At 42.9% G+C, this 19864-nt stretch overlaps 2 protein-coding genes across 3 annotated transcripts in view; both read left to right on the top strand.

The window, feature by feature from the left end:
- Positions 1-351: 351 nt before the first annotated feature.
- Positions 352-8225, top strand: LOC137169478 (kunitz-type protease inhibitor 1-like). The gene is made up of 10 exons (XM_067572700.1): positions 352-1061; positions 1733-1893; positions 2216-2357; positions 5101-5271; positions 6373-6408; positions 6581-6709; positions 6794-6844; positions 6932-7102; positions 7326-7388; positions 7521-8225. The coding sequence occupies exons 1-10, from the start codon at positions 629-631 to the stop codon at positions 7700-7702; spliced, it is 1539 nt and encodes a 512-aa protein (XP_067428801.1). The 5' UTR covers positions 352-628; the 3' UTR covers positions 7703-8225.
- Positions 8226-12737: 4512 nt separating this feature from the next.
- The window catches only part of LOC137169471 (pleckstrin homology domain-containing family G member 3-like), a 40524-nt gene continuing 33397 nt past the window's right edge, over positions 12738-19864 (top strand). Inside the window, exons 1-2 of one of the 2 annotated variants that reach the window (XM_067572690.1) lie at positions 12738-12893; positions 17333-17390. In XM_067572690.1, the coding sequence (XP_067428791.1) occupies positions 17342-17390 (49 nt within the window). In that variant the 5' untranslated portion in view covers positions 12738-12893; positions 17333-17341. The other variant, XM_067572689.1, reaches the window with a different exon arrangement.

Here is a 19864-nt window from a genome sequence, read left to right as displayed (position 1 = left end):
AAGTTTATTAATCCAACATGTTATATCCTGTATATTCATATCATTAATAATAATAATAATAATCTTTATATCTGTTTTCTAAACAAAGTTCATGTGCTTTAATAAAGTTAATAATATTAGTGCAGCAGCTGTTCAGGCTGATTGATGCTTCAACACATAGAAACATGAATCCAGTTGATTGAGGTGTGAATGAGTTTAAACAGCAACAACATGAAAGAAACTAACAGTCTATTAAACACTTGATATTTAATTTGACATTTGATATATTTGCTCAAGTTTGTTTTTAACACCAGCAGGATCCCGTAGATCTCAGGTCTCTGCTGCAGGTGCGACACACCTGCGTGACGTCAGAGCCGAGTCAGTCAGCAGGCCTGTGGGCGGAGCGTCGTGTTTGTCTCCCTGTATGTGAGCAGGTGAGACACACCTGAGCAGCGCAGGCGACAGCAGCAGTCTTTAATGACACTTTGTCTTTTTAATCTTTTAACGTTTTAATTGACAACAAAGTTAAAAACGTTTCGTCACTTCTTTTTCTGCGGAAACAACAACTGATCCGCGCGGAGCGGCGACACGCGTCAGGACGCGGTAAACAGTGTTCTTCCTCCCACACTCAGACTGACTGCAGCTGAAAATGCCTCCATTCTCGTCTTCCTCCTCTCATTCCTTTTCCTCCCTCCTCCTCCTCCCCCTGCTGTTGTTGCTGCTGCGGCCCGGCGGAGGAGCGGCAGAGGACGCGTCCTGCAGCGGCGCTTTCCGCTCCGGTCAGGAGAACTTCGTGCTGGACGCGGAAGACGCGGTGAAGGAGGGAGCGGTTCTGCTGTCCACTGCGCATGCGCCCTCCGCGGAGTTCTGTGAGCTCGCGTGCTGCAAGGACCCGCGCTGCAACCTGGCGCTGCTGGAGCCGCGCAGCAGCGGAGCGGCGGCGGAGGAGAGCCGCGCCTGCGTCCTCTTCAACTGCGTCCACAGAAACCGCTTCGTGTGCAGGTTCGTGAACCAGGTCGGATACCTGAGCTACATCCGAAAGTCCGTGTTCCTGCAGTACCTGGCGGGGCCGCCGGCAGCAGGTGAGTCCACCTGAGGACCCAGGTCAGTTACATAAAGTCTCATAGCAGGAAGGGTTCTCAACCTGGGCTCTGGGCCCCTGCAGGGCCACAAGATGATCAACAGGAGATTAATAAAGATCATATATGACTAACATTAACTGAGCTCTCACACCTGAAAGAACTAGCTGTGACGTCATAAAGCCTGCAGGTGAATCCAGGTGATAAACAGATTTAAGGTTAGAAGAAGAAGAAAATATGAATAAAGCTACTAAAAGTTAAAGTTGGTGGAAATTAAAACTCCAACTAATAAAACGTTTGGATGTAAACGATTAATCAGTTATTAAAATGGTTGCTTATTAATTTAATAGATGGCAACTAATCGATTAATCAATTAATCATTGCAGCTGTAGTTTAATAAACATGGTGTTATATTGTTGTGCAGTGATTTAAAACTGTTTTCATTTCATGAACACAACAATAATCCGTCCAGCTTTATGTTTCCTACAATCATATTTCTGCTGTAATTCAGTCGTATATGAACATAATTTATGTTTACAGAAGTTACACAGATGTTCCTGCTGAGTGTTTATATAATTATCAGCTTTTCTAGACTCTAAAATCAGAAACTGATCAGAGACTTGAACATGAACTCAGTCATGACATGAACCTGTGTGACATCACTGTGTCTCCAGGTGGGCAGGCTCCGCCCATTGCCAACGCGGGTCGTGACGTGGTCGTTCAGCCCGGAGAGACGGTGACGCTCAACGGCACCGAGAGCCTGCCGCTGGACGACGCTCACATCACCGGCTACCGCTGGAGTCTGCAGAGCGGAGACGCCGGCGTCACCATGGAGGTAAAAACTCCTGAAATGATGTGTTTGCTTCACTTCAGAGCAGAAACAGTCATGTGTGGTAAAAGCTGACACGTGTTCACTGGACAGGATGATGAGCAGGTACATGTGACGTGTCATGTGACTCAGAATAGTTGAGTTTTTTGCAGCTTTTTAATGTGTTTCTGCAGAAGGCGGAGCTTCCTGTTGTCTCTCTGTGTTAAAGAAGTTTTAAATAAAGTTTGTTCTTATTATTTGAATGCATCTCTTCCTCTGCGACAGACAGAACTTGTTCTCTCGTCCAGATGAATAAAGTTTTAAATTGTTTTTGAATGTGGTTCTGCAGACGACGGCTCTAGCTGACCAGGTGCGGCTCTCCAACCTGCAGCCGGGCTCGTACGTCTTCCAGCTGACCGTCACCGACTCCAACAACCAATCAGACGATGCCGAGGTCACCGTCCTGGTGCTCAGCCTGGAGCTGACCAGCAGTGAGTGCTCATGGGAAATGTAGTCCACTGGTTATTTCTGTGTTCAGTTTAATCTGAACTGTGTTTGTTTAGTTTGTTGTTTTGTAAAGAAACTGAACTTAAAGTCTTTGAGCTGATTCAGGATCAGTTCATTGATCGATCATTTCATTAATGTCCGTTTATTGATCAGTTAAACTCTGCTGATGAAGACAGAATCAGTTAATCTGCTGAGAGATTCCATGTTCAGTCGACTGAATCAGTGTTTGTTGTTTCACAGCTATGATCCACACCTTGACTCAAACTGGTTAGACTGGAATATCTGACACACACACACACACACAAGAACACACACACACACACACAAGAGAACACACATTCAGCAGAAACTAAACTAGCTCTGTGAGGCTTTTATTATGTCATCTTGACTTTTGTGTCGGCTGACGCATTGTAAATATATGTTACCACACACACACACGCCCTGCTGAGGGTTAATCTGTAAATATACTGTGCACACTTGACAGTTTTTCAGTATCGACCAAAACTGTGACTTGACAGATGGATATTTTATGTTTATGTTTTTGTTGGTTGAGATCTTTCTGAAGCATTTTATTCTGATATTTTCCAGCTGCTGCATTTCCTGTGTGCATTGCATTGTGGGAGAAAAGTGTTCATCAGCACACTTTATGAACATGTTTAGTTCAGTCACGTTCACACCTGGTTTCAACATGTGTTCTTGTTTGTGATCAGATCTCAATATGAGAAATAGCTGTTAATCATTTCTAAATCACTTCTTACTGCTGGTACTTGTAGTTTTAACGAGGGAAGACTTCTAGCTGCTGGTACTCGTAGTTTTAACGAGAGAAGGCTTCTAGCTGCTGGTACTTGTAGATTTAACGAGGGAAGACTTCTAGCTGCTGGTACTTGTAGATTTAACGAGGGAAGACTTCTAGTCGCTGGTACTTGTAGTTTTAACGAGGGAAGACTTCTAGTCGCTGGTACTTGTAGTTTTAACGAGGGAAGACCTCTAGTCGCTGGTACTTGTAGTTTTAATGAGGGAAGGCTTCTAGCTGCTGGTACTTGTAGTTTTAACGAGGGGAAGACTTCTAGCTGCTGGTACTTGTAGTTTTAACGAGGGAAGACTTCTAGCTGCTGGTACTTGTAGTTTTAACGAGGGAAGGCTTCTAGCTGCTGGTACTTGTAGTTTTAACGAGGGAAGACTTCTAGCTGCTGGTACTTGTAGTTTTAATGAGGGAAGACTTCTAGCTGCTGGTACTTGTAGTTTTAACGAGGGAAGACTTCTAGCTGCTGGTATTTGTAGTTTTAACGAGGGGAAGACTTCTAGCTGCTGGTATTTGTAGTTTTAACGAGGGAAGACTTCTAGCTGCTGGTATTTGTAGTTTTAACGAGGGAAGACTTCTAGCTGCTGGTATTTGTAGTTTTAACGAGGGAAGACTTCTAGCTGCTGGTACTTGTAGTTTTAACGAGGGAAGACTTCTAGCTGCTGGTACTTGTAGTTTTTGCGGGGCCTGCTTTAACTAGCAGGAAGAGGCGGAGCTCGGTGACCTTTTAACGTACTAGTTTGATTTTTTTCTAATGACTGTGGTCACGCTGTACAGGTTGCATTCACAGCAATAACATGTTTTACTTTATCCAGGTAACGTATCCAGATACTGATCACATGTTAATGTCAGGTGTAAATGAGGTAAAAGTGAAATGAACTCACTTACTCAACTACTAATTCTGAAGTATTTGTGCTTCAAAAAAACTCAAGTTTTTAATATTATTTTATACTTTGACTCAAGAAACATACACTACTTATTACTGCATCTCATGTATCTGACTTTAATTTAAATTAAGATTTCACACAAACATCTGATCAGTTAATAAAATTAAACTACTCAGTTGTATATAAAGAAATTCAAATCAACTCCAAATATGTAATAATAATAATGATAATAACCTAAAAACATGCCTCTCTGTGTAATGAGTACTTTGCCTTTGATACTTTCAGAACACTTTAGTACTTGTTTGCACTATTATTACTTCTGCTTAAATGAAGCATCTGAGTGCTTCTTTCACCACCGTTTGATATCGTAATAAAAAGTAGTGACACACCTGTAACTGCACATTACAGGTGTAACAGTGTATGAAGGTTCATCACCATGGTTACCGCCCACTGATCATTGTTTTTATTCTTTATCTGTGAAGTCACCTGATCAATATCTGTTCTTTGCCCCGCCCCTCCCCAGCTGTGTTCCTCCTATTATTGATTATTGATTATTGATCACCTGCTCATATGAATCTGATGAAACAAACCCAACTCAAGGTCCACTTACTTGCTAAAGTGATGATTGAGGAGACCATGTGACACAGTTGAAAGCTCTTGAAGTTAGTAGGAGGACTTTGAGTTGGGATTGTTTTGTCAGATTCTAAGAAGAACTTTGATGCTTCACATTTAAATTGTTCAGATTTTTGTGATAAGTTGATTTTTTTTCTTCCTCACGTCAAAGACAAACATTTAGTTTTATATTAATGAAACTGATGAAGCAGAAACTGTGTCACATGACCTCCTCTGTCCTATCAGAGTACTGTCTGACTATTTATCACATGACCTCCTCTGTCCTATCAGAGTACTGTCTGACTCTGTATCACATGACCTCCTCCGTCCTATCAGAGTACTGTCTGACTCTGTATCACATGACCTCCTCTGTCCTATCAGAGTACTGTCTGACTCTGTATCACATGACCTCCTCTGTCCTATCAGAGTACTGTCTGGCTCCGGAGAAGGTCGGTCCGTGTCGCGCTTCGTTTCCTCGCTGGCGTTATGACGCAGAGACGGGCGACTGTGTGCAGTTTGTGTTCGGAGGCTGTAAATCAAACGACAACAACTTCCTGTCCAAAGATGAGTGTATTTCCGCCTGCAGAGGAGTCACAGGTAACACACACACCTGACAGTACACACACACACACACACACACCTGACTGTACACACAGGTAACACACACACACCTGACTGTACACACACACACACACACACACCTGACTGTACACACATACACACACACCTGACAGTACACACATACACACACACCTGACTGTACACACATACACACACACCTGACAGTACACACAGGTAACACACACACCTGACTGTACACACAGGAAACACACACACCTGACTGTACACACACACACACACACACACACCTGACAGTACACACAGGTAACACACACACCTGACTGTACACACAGGTAACACACACACACACCTGACTGTACACACAGGTAACACACACACCTGACTGTACACACAGGTAACACACACACACACCTGACTGTACACACATACACACACACCTGACTGTACACACATACACACACACCTGACAGTACACACAGGTAACACACACACCTGACTGTACACACATACACACACACCTGACAGTACACACAGGTAACACACACACCTGACTGTACACACATACACACACACCTGACAGTACACACAGGTAACACACACACCTGACTGTACACACATACACACACACCTGACAGTACACACAGGTAACACACACACCTGACTGTACACACATACACACACACACACCTGACAGTACACACAGGTAACACACACACACCTGACTGTACACACAGGAAACACACACACCTGACTGTACACACACACACACACACACACACACCTGACTGTACACACAGGTAACACACACACCTGACTGTACACACAGGTAACACACACACACACCTGACTGTACACACAGGTAACACACACACCTGACTGTACACACAGGTAACACACACACACACCTGACTGTACACACATACACACACACCTGACTGTACACACATACACACACACCTGACAGTACACACAGGTAACACACACACCTGACTGTACACACATACACACACACCTGACAGTACACACAGGTAACACACACACCTGACTGTACACACACACACACACAGTTCTGCTTCATCCTGGTTAAATACTACTGATGAGTGTTTTCGTCCACAGTGACGTCAGAGAGAAGCATCGCTCTGCCCACCACCGGTCAGTCCCACAATGCACCTCTTCATCTCAGCTCTGCAGCATGTTTAGGATGTAAAGTGTTAATATGATTGTGTGTGTGTGTGTGTGTGTGTGTGTGTGTGTGTGTGTGTGTGTGTGTGTGTGTGTGTGTGTGTGTGTGTGTGTGTGTGTGTGTGTGTGTGTGTGTGTGCAGAGGTGTGTGGGTCTGCGTGTCTTCCTGATCAGCTGGTCTGCAGCAGTAGTTGTTGTCTGGACAGAAGTCTGGAGTGTGACGGCGTGACGCACTGCAGCAACGGATCAGACGAGAACCACTGCAACAAATGTAACACACACACACACACACACACACAAGAACACACATTCAGCAGGAACTAAAGGCAGTGACCTTCCTCCTCCTCTTCCTCAGTGAATCAGACCCTCTCTCGGCTGCTGAGCATCGATGTGAACGAGAGGAAAGGTCAGTGTGTGACTCTGTCTCTTTGAGCTAACAAGCTAACAGGCTACATGCTAACTGTGCCCCCCCCACCCCCCCCCACCCCCTCAGCTCGGTGCACGGAGCCCCCCCGCACCGGCCCCTGCCGGGCCAGTCACACCCGCTGGTACTACGACCCTCTGGACAGGAAGTGTCAACGCTTCACCTTTGGCGGCTGTGACGGAAATGAAAACAACTTTGAGACGGAGGAGAAGTGCAGCAAGACCTGCGACGGAGTGACTGGTACAAATACACACTGATACACACACAGCACATATAGATCCTTAGAGTGTTAAACACACAGTTATATACAGACAGGAGACACATTAGAGGAAAACCTGGTCCAGGTCTGGATGCTGGACCCCTGCAGTGAGTACAGTATTAAACATGCGGCTTCATTGATCAGGATCCTCGTTCTCTGCTCCAGTTCACTTTAACTGGTTTTCTTCTCTCCGTGTGTCTGCAGAGCGACATGTTTTCGCCAGAGGGATGTTTGAACGCTTCGAGGATGAAGATGAAGACGACTCAGGTGAGACAGACTTCATGTTTCCACCAGTTTATTCTGATGAGGATGATGATGATGATGATGATGATATGATGATGGACGATGTAGTATCACAGTCAGCAGTGACAGGAAGTGACCTCACAGTCTCCTCCTCAGGCTCCATCGCGCTGGCCGTCGTCCTGTCGGTGGCCATCTTGGCTCTGTTGGCGATCCTCACCTACTGCTTCCTGAAGTCGCGGCGGGAGCGCTCGCACCGCCCCGTCGCCACAGGCCCCGCCCACGTGGCGCTGCCCGAGCAGGACTCGCTCGTTTACAACAGCACCACCAAACCTGTATGACATCATCACCGCCGCTGTCACCGTGACGACCTGCTGCTGCCTGACGTGTTGATGTTTTTGTGTCATTTTCCTTTTAATTGTTGTTTTCTTGTTGTTTCTCTGCTCGTGTTTCTGTTTGTTTGTTTGTTTCTGTGAATCTTTGTCAGATTTTCAGTCTGAGCAACATATTTATTAAATGAGCTCAGTTCAGTTTTTACATATCAGATGTTCAGCTTGTATTTTTCTGTATGAACATGTTTTTGTTTAGTTGGGTTTCTCAGGTGAATCTTTACTGTTTATATATATTTGATATCTGTTTTAATGTATTTATGAGTTTGTGTTTTTCATTTAAAACGTGTGAATGATTGTTAGTTTGACTGTAAATATGAAATTCTGTTATTTGAATCATCTCAGGTTGTTCAACATCTGCTGCCGTCATGTTTTTAATGTTCAGTGTTTCTGATGTCAATAAAGTTTCAGATTTACTGTCACAAAATACATTTAATGTCTTTATATTAAAGAGACGAAACGATAAAACATCAAACAAACGACTTCAACTTGTTTCTGAAGCTCATGACGATAACTGAACCGTCTCCATGAACACTGAGGAAGACCATGAGATGCAGCTGAAAGCTGCGGCTAGAGAGTGTTGTGAGACGCTGTAAAAGGCAGATAAAAGGATCAATAAGAGCAAATACATAAAACAATATAAACATAGTTAATAACAAGAAGGAAACATTATATAATACATTAATCCTTTAAACATGAATGAAGCTGAAAGTTCAGGAAACAAACAACAAACAGATCATTGAATAATAAAAGCAGAATTAAAAAGTCTTAAATTAATTCAGTTTTATTTTAAAATTACATTATTTCTTTATTTTAGCACAAATTAAAGGAGCAGATTTATTTATTTATTTATAAAATGTGTTCATGTGTTCACTCATAAACACATGAACTGTTTCCTTATAATTTATAAGGATTATAATTATTAAATGGGAAATGTGATGATGATACGTGTTTTCAGCTGTCGGATGTAAACCTCGTATCTCCAGCTGTCGGTATCAGCTGATGACGTCATGAGAAACAAGAAACAAGTGAGAGAGACGCCGCGCCCAAACTGGAGATACAGGTTTACAACCGACAGCACAGAGACGATGATACGACTGTAAAATCTGTAAATTCCTTTAAATTCAACCTGTGAAACAAACAGAAACTGTAATAATGACGCTGAATGTTGTGTTTGTTTGTGTTTGTGTTTGTGTTTGTGTGTGTTTGTGTGTTTGTGTTTGTGTGTGTTTGTGTTTGTGTGTGTTTGTGTTTGTGTGTGTTTGTGTTTGTGTTTGTGTGTGTGTCTGTGTGTGTGTGTGTGTGTGTGTGTTTGTGTGTGTGTGTGTTTGTGTGTTTGTGTTTGTGTGTGTGTGTGTGTCTGTGTGTGTGTGTGTGTGTTTGTGTGTGTTTGTGTTTGTGTGTGTTTGTGTGTGTTTGTGTTTGTGTTTGTGTGTGTGTCTGTGTGTGTGTGTGTGTGTGCTCTGACAGGCTGAAACAGGTTTTGTTGTGAACTCTGTTCACTCATAAACACATGAGCTGTTTCTATGGGGTCACAGTTGGTTTTTAAAGTTGAAGTTTGAAATGTTTGTGTCGTCTGACGGTCAGAGAGCAGCTCTGACGTCCAGCAGGAGGCGACACATTTATATTAAACCATAAAAATCCTTTAAACTTTAAAGTGTTCAGTGGAGCCTGAAACTAAAGCTGTTGGTTTCTATGTTTTATTCGTTTTCACCACATTAAATAAAAACAACACATTTGAAATAAACATATAGTTTATGTTAGAAGAGACAAGAGATGATGAAGCTCAGATCAGAAACATGGTTGTCATAGTAACACAATAAGCTTTCAGGCAGGTGAGTTTTCCAGGTAAGCAGCAGGAAATCAATCAATCAATCAATCAGCATCAGTAACATCTGCATCACATTAGACTGAACCTAAACCAGCTGATCTCTTTGTGTTTCTGTGTCTCATATTTGACATCAGTTAAACGTGAGAACTTATTAAAAACACACAAACCAACACGTGTTTTATGTGTTTTTAATAAGTTGTCAGTCAGATGTTCTGGAGTCATTTTAAGAGTAAAGTTTCCTCCTGACGTCACTGAAGCAGAAACAGCAGAATTTGATTTTTAAGGATTAAAGTGAAGTTAAATGTTGCAGAGTTTAATGACTCAGTAAAGATTTAATCTGAGTCTCTGCAGTCGACCAACGAAAACAAACCTGCAGCTGTAACTTCCTGTTAATGCTTCCTGTACACACTCATTAAATATATAATATATACTGTCCATTATCAATGTATATTATACTGTCATTAAATATATAATACTAAATATTTACTGTCAATAATCAATATATATATTATACTGTCATATAACAGTCATGTTTATGCTTCCTGTAAAGCTGCTAAAGCATCTTTGATTATTATTGTTCTGCTGTTTGGTTTTTATTGGCTGCATGTTTTCAACATTCAATAAAAACAGTTCTCAGTAGAACCCTCTGTTGGTTCTCAGTAGAACCCTCTGTTGATCTTTAAAACCCTCTGATGGTTCTCAGTAGAACCCTCTGTTGGTCTTTAAAACCCTCTGATGGTTCTCAATAGAAACCTCTGTTGGTCTTTTAAACCCTCTGATGGTTCTCAGTAGAACCCTCTGTTGATCTTTAAAACCCTCTGATGGTTCTCAGTAGAACCCTCTGTTGGTCTTTAGAACCCTTTGATGGTCCTCAGTAGAACCCTCTGATGGTTCTCAGTAGAACCCTCTGTTGGTCTTTAAAACCCTCTGATGGTTCTCAGTAGAACCCTCTGTTGGTCTTTAGAATCCTCTGTTGGTTCTCGGTAGAACCCTCTGTTGGTCTTTAGAACCCTCTGTTGGTCTTTAGAACCCTCTGTTGGTTCTCAGTAGAATCCTCTTTTGGTCTTTAAAACCCTCTGATGGTCCTCAGTAGAACCCTCTCTTGGTTCTCAGTAGAACCCTCTGTTGGTCTTTAGAAACCTCTGATGGTTCTCAGTAGAACCCTCTGTTGGTCTTTAAAACCCTCTGATGGTCCTCAGTAGAACCCTCTCTTGGTTCTCAGTAGAACCCTCTGTTGGTCTTTAGAATCCTCTGTTGGTTCTCGGTAGAACCCTCTGTTGGTCTTTAGAACCCTCTGTTGGTCTTTAGAACCCTCTGTTTGTCTCAGTAGAATCCTCTTTTGGTCTTTAGAACCCTCTGTTGGTTCTCAGTAGAACCCTCTGTTTGTCTCAGTAGAATCCTCTTTTGGTCTTTAGAACCCTCTGTTGGTTCTCAGTAGAACCCTCTGTTGGTCTTTAGAACCCTCTGTTTGTCTCAGTAGAATCCTCTTTTGGTCTTTAGAACCCTCTGTTGGTTCTCAGTAGAGCCTTCTGTTGGTCTTTAGAACCCTCTGATGGTCCTCAGTAGAACCCTCTGTTGGTCTTTAGAACCCTCTGTTGGTCTTTAGAACCCTCTGATGGTCCTCAGTAGATCCTCTTTTGGTCTTTAGAACCCTCTGTTGGTTCTCAGTAGAACCCTCTGTTAGTCTTTAAAACCCTCTGTTGGTTCTCAGTAGAACCCTCTGTTGGTCTTTAGAACCCTCTGATGGTCCTCAGTAGAACCCTCTGTTGGTCTTTTGAACCCTCCGTCGGTCCTCGGTAGAACCCTCCGTCGGTCCTCGGTAGAACCCTCCGCCGGTCCTCGGTAGAACCCTCTGTTGGTTCTCAGTAGAATCCTCTTTTGGTCTTTAAAACCCTCTGATGGTCCTCAGTAGAACCCTCTCTTGGTTCTCAGTAGAACCCTCTGTTGGTCTTTAAAACCCTCTGATGGTCCTCAGTAGAACCCTCTCTTGGTTCTCAGTAGAACCCTCTGTTGGTCTTTAGAATCCTCTGTTGGTTCTCGGTAGAACCCTCTGTTGGTCTTTAGAACCCTCTGTTGGTCTTTAGAACCCTCTGTTTGTCTCAGTAGAATCCTCTTTTGGTCTTTAGAACCCTCTGTTGGTTCTCAGTAGAACCCTCTGTTGGTCTTTAGAACCCTCTGTTGGTTCTCAGTAGAGCCTTCTGTTGGTCTTTAGAACCCTCTGATGGTCCTCAGTAGAACCCTCTGTTGGTCTTTAGAACCCTCTGATGGTCCTCAGTAGAATCCTCTTTTGGTCTTTAGAACCCTCTGTTGGTTCTCAGTAGAACCCTCTGTTGGTCTTTAGAACCCTCTGTTGGTTCTCAGTAGAGCCTTCTGTTGGTCTTTAGAACCCTCTGATGGTCCTCAGTAGAACCCTCTGTTGGTCTTTAGAACCCTCTGTTGGTCTTTAGAACCCTCTGATGGTCTTTAGAACCCTCTGTTTGTCTCAGTAGAATCCTCTTTTGGTCTTTAGAACCCTCTGTTGGTTCTCAGTAGAACCCTGTTGGTCTTTAGAACCCTCTGTTGGTTCTCAGTAGAGCCTTCTGTTGGTCTTTAGAACCCTCTGATGGTCCTCAGTAGAACCCTCTGTTGGTCTTTAGAACCCTCTGTTGGTCTTTAGAACCCTCTGATGGTCCTCAGTAGAACCCTCTGTTGGTTCTCAGTAGAACCCTCTGTTGGTTCTCAGTAGAACCCTCTGTTGGTCTTTAGAACCCTCTGATGGTCCTCAGTAGAACCCTCTGTTGGTCTTTTGAACCCTCCGTCGGTCCTCGGTAGAACTCTCTCTTGGTCCTCGGTAGAACCCTCTGTCGGTCCTCGGTAGAACCCTCTGTCGGTCCTCGGTAGAACCCTCCGTCGGTCCTCGGTAGAACCCTCTGTCGGTCCTCGGTAGAACCCTCTCTTGGTCCTCGGTAGAACCCTCCGTCGGTCCTCGGTAGAACCCTCTGTTGGTTCTCGGTAGAATCCTCTGTTGGTCCTCAGTAGAACCCTCCGCCGGTCCTCGGTAGAACCCTCTGTCGGTCCTCGGTAGAACCCTCCGTCGGTCCTCAGTGGAACCTCCAGTGTTCAGAGTGGAGCTGATGGTGAGTTCTACTTTTCTTCACGTCTTTTTTCTACTCTTTGAATGAGGCGCATGCGCAGACGGTCGGAATGTGTCCGCAGCAGACGGATGTTTTAATGAGCAGAAAACAGCGAACAGAGAGAATTTAAACCGACTGTCAGCGTTGATGCGACTTTACGGAACATTTACGGAAGCTTCTGTATTTAAACGTCACCGAGGTGAGTTGAGACTCGACTCTTCGTGTTCAGTTAGTTTCAGGAAATGTTTGAGAGGAAACATGAAGGTAAAAAGTCTTTCAGCAGGTTTAACTGCTCTGCTCGCTTCTGTCTTCACTTTAAACTTCAGACATTTATAAAAACAGACTCGAAGCTTCAGTTTGATTTTGTTTCTTTAATCTGAAGTGAAATGAATAATCGATCCTGTCAGAAAGTCTCCGCTTCGCCTGCAGCCTGAAGGTGTGGTTACTGATGAACTGCGTTAAGGAATCTAATCGTTTAAAGGTTACCTGCTTGTCTGAGGAAATAACCTCCTCTCACAACTCAACATAATCAATATTCAAATCATCAATAATGACTTTTTGATTCGGTATAAATATCACACACAAGACAACACTTGTTTATAGGAAACTTCAAGTGTTGCCGGTTTGTTTCGCAACGACTCAACAAACAGAACAAGTCTGAACTCTGCGCAGGTTTGATCAGATAAAAAGATTCTTCATGATTGTGTTTTGTGCCGAGTTGAACGGTGGATATAAAAGATTCAGAGTTACTGAGACATGTTTGTCAGATTTATATCTCTGCAGAAAGCAAAATAACAAAATGAAGATTCGTGTTTCAACTTTTTGAGTCCAAAGGAGAGAAAATAATCAATATAAAGACAGTTTGGCTGTAAAATGTGGGATTATTGTCCTGAAGTCTGGTTGTCTGTTTTTATCAGTTTACATGAAGCTTGTTCACACTGAGTTAGTGTTTAATGTTGAATGTTTAGTGATGTTAAAGTGTGTGAAAGTCATTTATCAGCAGTAAATCTCATCACATCACAGGAAACAGTCTCAAAAAATCTAAAGAGTTTTATACAAATAAAAAGAACTAAAAGATAAAACAGGAATACAAAGTTTACAATAATCAATAAAACGAACTAATCAATCAATAATAAACCAAACTAAATGAATAAAGTAAACATAGAAACAGGAAGTGAACAGGTTGTACCTGTGTGTCTCTACACTGTGTTTCCATGGTAACAGGTCAGATTCCTGACCTGATCAGATGCATTCTGAGCATGCTCAGACACGCTGCCTCAGGGCGTTCACACCTTCAGCAGGACTTCCTGTCTCTGTTCACTGAGGTTACCATGGCAACCGGAGTTGGACCGCCGTCAGCTGATGCTCAATCAGTTCAATCGATCAGCCGTCAATAAATGACGTGATGATGATGATGTGAGATGAAGGTTTTTCAGTGTTTAAACTCATTTATCTGCTGTCGGTTTCTTTGTTTTATTTATTTACAAACTGAATATTTTTTTATTTTTGAGTCAGACATCTGAAGATGTTGTCGCTGAGAAACTCAGATTATGGGATGTTTTATAGACTAAAAGATGAATCAACATAACTGGCAGGTTCATCAATAATGAAAATAATCGTAGTTGCAGCTCTCGTTGTGTCTGTAGATTCGTCTCCAAGTTTCAGGACCAAAAGTTTCTAATATTAACGGACTGCAGCTGTAAATGTCAGCTGACCGACCACCTGACTGTTGCTAACATGCTAGTTTAACAGCTAACTGACTGTCGCTAACATGCTAGTTTAACAGCTAACTGACTGTTGCTAACATGCTAGTTTAACAGCTAACTGACTGTTGCTAACATGCTAGTTTAACAGCTAGCTCACTGTCGCTAACATGCTAGTTTAACAGCTAACTGACTGTCGCTAACATGCTAGTTTAACAGCTAACTGACTGTTGCTAACATGCTAGTTTAACAGCTAGCTCACTGTCGCTAACATGCTAGTTTGATAGCTAACTGACTGTTGCTAACATGCTAGTTTAACAGCTAGCTCACTGTTGCTAACATGCTAGTTTAATAGCTAACTGACTGTTGCTAACATGCTAGTTTAACAGCTAGCTGACTGTTGCTAACATGCTAGTTTAATAGCTAACTGACCGTTGCTATCATGCTAGTTTAACAGCTAGCTGACCGTTGCTAACATGCTAGTTTAACAGCTAGCTGACCGTTGCTAACATGCTAGTTTAACAGCTAGCTGACTGTTGCTAACATGATAGTTTAATAGCTAACTGACTGCTGCTAACAGGCTAGTTTAATAGCTAGCTGACCGTTGCTAACATGCTAGTTTAATAGCTAACTGACTAAATGTGTGTGTTAACTGACACAAAGCGACAAAGTTCATTGTTACGCTGGAACTGAAACTGTATTTTAACGGTGTAACAACTATTTTCAGTGGAACGAAGCTAAAGTCTGTTTGTAAAGTTGCCAGATGACATCACACACTAATCTGAATAATAGTGATATCATGAATCTATGACATCATGATGTAACAACTTATATCAGCCTACAAGATTGTAAACAATGAAAGTAAAGAGAATAAAGTCAAACTGTTATAAACTCTGTAAGAAATCAAACAGTCAAGACAAGTTCAATCATGAAGAATAAAAACAAAGAGAAGAAGTTCCCCGGACAAACAACGGGGATCAGTGATTGGTTGTTGCGTTCGCACGTTCACAGCTCATTCACGTCTCTGTGTGGCTGCTGATTGGTCCACTGATCACAGTCAGTGGTGACTCCCCTCGTGGAGTTCAGCCACCTTATTGAAAACTAGACTCGGTCAGAACTAGTTTATGGTTGGACGGTGTGGACACGCCTCCTAACACGTGGCTGACCAATGGTGTAACTTCATCACTCAGTCAGTCAGGTACAGACTTCATGTTGTAGGGCTGTTCACTGTGGTCCAGACAGGAAGTGGTTAAAGGTGTGTAACATCCTGAGATGCTTCTCTGCAGTCAGCTGAAAACACTTTTGTACTTTCATACAGAGTCACTAAACACATCACTGACCTCCGACAGTTTTAAGGACGGCGTGTTCACGTCAATAAACACAAGAGAAACATAAGAGGAGTAAAATACATTAAAATAAATAAAAGCTACAGATTAATATTCATGTAATATGAGTCAGTACTTTTATAAGTTATCGTCGTTGCTTCACAGTAAAGTTCAGTCTGAGCTGCAGACAGAAACACGACGTCTCAGCTCCGTCTGGATCCTGTTTTGCCCTCATCGTCCAATAAACACAGAGCGCTGACTCAGGTGTTCTCACCTGAGACACAGACGGACTCTGAACGCATCGTCATCACTTCTCACCGACCGCCGCTGTGAACGGAACATTTAGTTGCCGCTGCGTTAACGTCGAGTTACGGATGTGATGTGAACATCCGTCAGCTGTGTAATAAACACGTCTGCTGACCGAGCTGCCGCAGTGTCCCTGAACGCATCACCTTCACCTGAACACACCTGCAGAGGAGACGAGACACTTTATGACCTCTGTTAACTTCCTCTTTTATCACACTCACACACACACACAACAGTCATTGACTGTAACATTTGAGGAAATTAAAGCTTTGATGTCAGAAATCTTTAACTTTCTGCTCTGAAGTTCCAACCAGGATGCAGCTAACGATTATTTTCATTATCAATTAATCAATTAGTCTTTTGGTCCATAAAATGTTTCTCAGTTTACTGTCAAAGAGACTAAAGAAACCAGAAAATATTCACATTTAAGGAGCTGAATCAGAGAATTTGGACTTTAGTCAAAGCCAGTAATTGATTATCAGAACAGTTGGTGATTAGTTCAATAGTTGGTAACTGATTGACTAGTTATCAGGTTCTACCTCTGTACCATGTGACCTCGCTGCTCTGTGATTGGTTAAAGGAGACAAACACTGAAAACTGATCTTCTCAGTTCAGATCTATTAAAACAGAGAAGAGTCATGTGACAGGATGTTTATATTAATTATTCAGGATTAATTATCCCTCGATGTCTCAGACACAACTAAATAATAAGAAATAAAATAAAGGATGTTTGATAAAGTAGAGAAAACAAGAAGAACCAGCGCTGCTCTTCATCAGAGACCACCTGATCTTCTTCTTCTTCTTCTCTTTATTTCTTCTCTCTGCTTCTCTTCATGAGTTTAATAACAGAAACGGGTAAAAAGCTTCATGAAGATGTTTCAGACTCTTCCTGCTGAGATGTAAAGTTGAACTCTGTTAACTCTCCTAATTACTGCTTTGCTCCGTTGCCATGGAGACGTAGATGTTTACAACGTCTTGCTCACGTTGAACTAAAACGTTGAGTTTCACAGTTTTTGTCTTGAGATTTTGACTGTTTGTCACTTTGTGCGTGTGTGTGTGTGTGTGTGCGTGTGTGTGTGTGTGTGCATGTGTGTGTGTGTGTGCATGTGTGTGTGCGTGTGTGCGTGTGTGCGTGTGTGTGTGTGTGCGTGTGTGTGTGTGTGCGTGTGTGCTTGTGTGTGTGTGTGCGTGTGTGTGTGTGTGTGCGTGTGTGCGTGTGTGTGTGTGTGTGTGCGTGTGTGCGTGTGCGTGTGTGTGTGTGTGCGTGTGCGCGTGTGTGTGTGTGTGCGCGTGTGTGTGTGCAGGTCGGTGTGATGCCTGAAGGATCTCGCAGCTCCTCCTGTGACGTCCCGATGGGTGAAGGTAAGAAACTCTGATTGGTCACGTTGTTTAAATGTTGTTTAAATGTTCTCATTAACTTCAGGCTGCAGTCTGATGAGTGAAGGTGTTTGTGGTTCCGCTTCAGTCATGTGACTGAATATCAGCGCTGTGATCGTACGCGTGTTCGTCCTGGATCGTTCGGTACAGGAAGTCAAACTGTTAATAATTCACCGACTCTGCAACACTTAGCTGTAGCATGCTCATAGATGTATGCTAGCCGGCTTAGCTAAATTAGCTGGGTTACCATGGTTACACTGCATGAATGATTAAATCAGTTCAGTTTTAATTTCTGGGTTACTTTGAGTGAAGTTAGTAACCATGGCAACCATCTGATTCACACCTCTCACTGGCTTCTTCTCCATAGCAGCAGCAGCAGCCGGGGCTCATGGGTAATGTAGTCAGATATAAACCTACAGCATCGTCACATCAATTGATTAAAGAAATATTAGAAATGTGAAAACAGAATGAAAAACACATCCATCATCATTCTGAGATCATAAATCTATAAATACTAAAATAATAATAAATACTGACATAGTAAATATAAAATATAATAAGTGGAGCTCATGTTGTCTGCAGTGTTTGTGATGTTGAAAACATGAAATAACGTCTCTGTGAGTCCGTCTGCAGCTCACAGACGCGTCTTTGTCGTCCTCTCTGTGTCGTCTGTCGGTGTGTGTGCTCATTCTTCTTCTGTGGTGGGTGGTGGAGGGAACCGGCGGCGTCTGACCCCCCCACCACCCCCCCACCCCGCCTCATCCAGGACAAAAGACGTCTGTCTGTGAGCAGCAGGACAGTTGTGTTGAATACCAGCTATGTTTGTGCTGCAGTCTGAACACGTTGTGCTTCCTGTTTCACAATAAAAGCATGGCTGCTGCAGAGAGTTAAAAACTGTTCGAGAGTTCATCTTCACTTAACAAACAATCTCTGATCCTCAGCTGAGCAGCCAATCAGAGTGAAGCAAGTCTGATGTCACATACTTTACTTCATAAACTGAGATTAACCAGCTAATCATTAGCTTAGCATTAGCTTCAGCCAGTTAGCTTTAGCCTATTAGCATTAGCCTCAGTCTGTTAGCAGTCTCAGTTTATTTAAGACTCTAACTTAGCCTTAGCTTAAAGGGAAACATTGTATCATTGCAGTTGGGTTGTTCATGCAGATGAACAGTGTTTAACTTGCCTCCATGTTGCTCCCAGAGCTCCCAGAGCTCCCAGCTCATGTGGACTCTGGTGGACTTTGGAAATCTGCATTAGACGACAAACTATGTTTTCCTCATTTTCTGTGGTGGTGCCTTCAAGGACGGTAAAATGTGGGTTTCCCAAAACACTCCATCTAGCATGCTACGCTAGCGATGGAGAAAATATCGTAATACTGAAGACTTTAAAATATCAGCATGTTTGGAATAAAACTAGTTTGATGATTCGAGGCTGAATGTGGCGCTGTGGAGTCGGACACAACAGACTGTGGAGCAGGAAGCGACGTTACAACCGAACACAAACACTAACAAACAACGAGCTTTACAGCAGAGACGTGGCTTCACTGTTACAACCTATGAGGTTGAACATGGCAGTGATATCAGACGGTCTGGAGGAGGAAGTGACCTCCACCGACTGAAAACTCTGCTGACTTTGTTTTTATATCAGACTGTAACTCTGAACACAGAACAGCGACTGTAAGGAAACTTTACGCTGCGTCCAGCTTGAACACAGTCACACACAACGGCAGACTGGGAGGTGGACTGGGAGGTGGACTAGGAGGTGGACCGGGAGGTGGACTGGGAGGTGGACTGGGAGGTAGACTGGGAGGTGGACTGGGAGGTTCTGACTGGCAGTCAGCAGCTCGTGTGCAGCCGATACTCTCAGTAACTGTAAGTTTGCAGGATCAATATAACTGCTGATTTTTATGATCATCACACTGGTTCGATACATCCAGACTGATGAGGAACAACGTTTCGTAGATGAGAAGCTTCAGTGAAGATAAATAACGCTGCTCACTAACTTTGTGTCTGTACACGTAGCCTGCGCACCATAAACACACCGTCAGAAGATGATTGGACAGCTGTGGCTCAGGACGCAGAGAGCGACTCGACCTCTGAAAATACTGAACCCTGAACTGCTCCTGACGGCTGCCAGCAGTGTGTGAATGTGTGTGAATGTGTGTGAGTGTGACTGGCAGTGTAAAAAGCATTTTGACTGGTTCTAAACAAGTACAGTCATTGGACGAGATGCTTGCAGTGCATTGTGGGTGTTGTAGGATTCTCCTTTAAGAGCAGAGAGTTTCCTTCAGTCATTTAAATTTAAAAGCATATTTCTGCTGTAGAGGTGACGTAGTTTAAATAATCATCACATCCCTTTTTTTGTATTTTATCAGCTTCTGCTGTTTTCTGCAGATTTGAACATATTTTATATTTTATATTTTTGTCTCATTTTGTTTGTAATAATAACATGTATGTAAAT

The sequence above is a fragment of the Thunnus thynnus genome, chromosome 18, assembly GCF_963924715.1.
Source record: "Thunnus thynnus chromosome 18, fThuThy2.1, whole genome shotgun sequence".
NCBI classification, from domain to species: Eukaryota; Metazoa; Chordata; class Actinopteri; order Scombriformes; family Scombridae; genus Thunnus; species Thunnus thynnus.
This window is presented reverse-complemented; position numbering and strand designations above follow the sequence as displayed.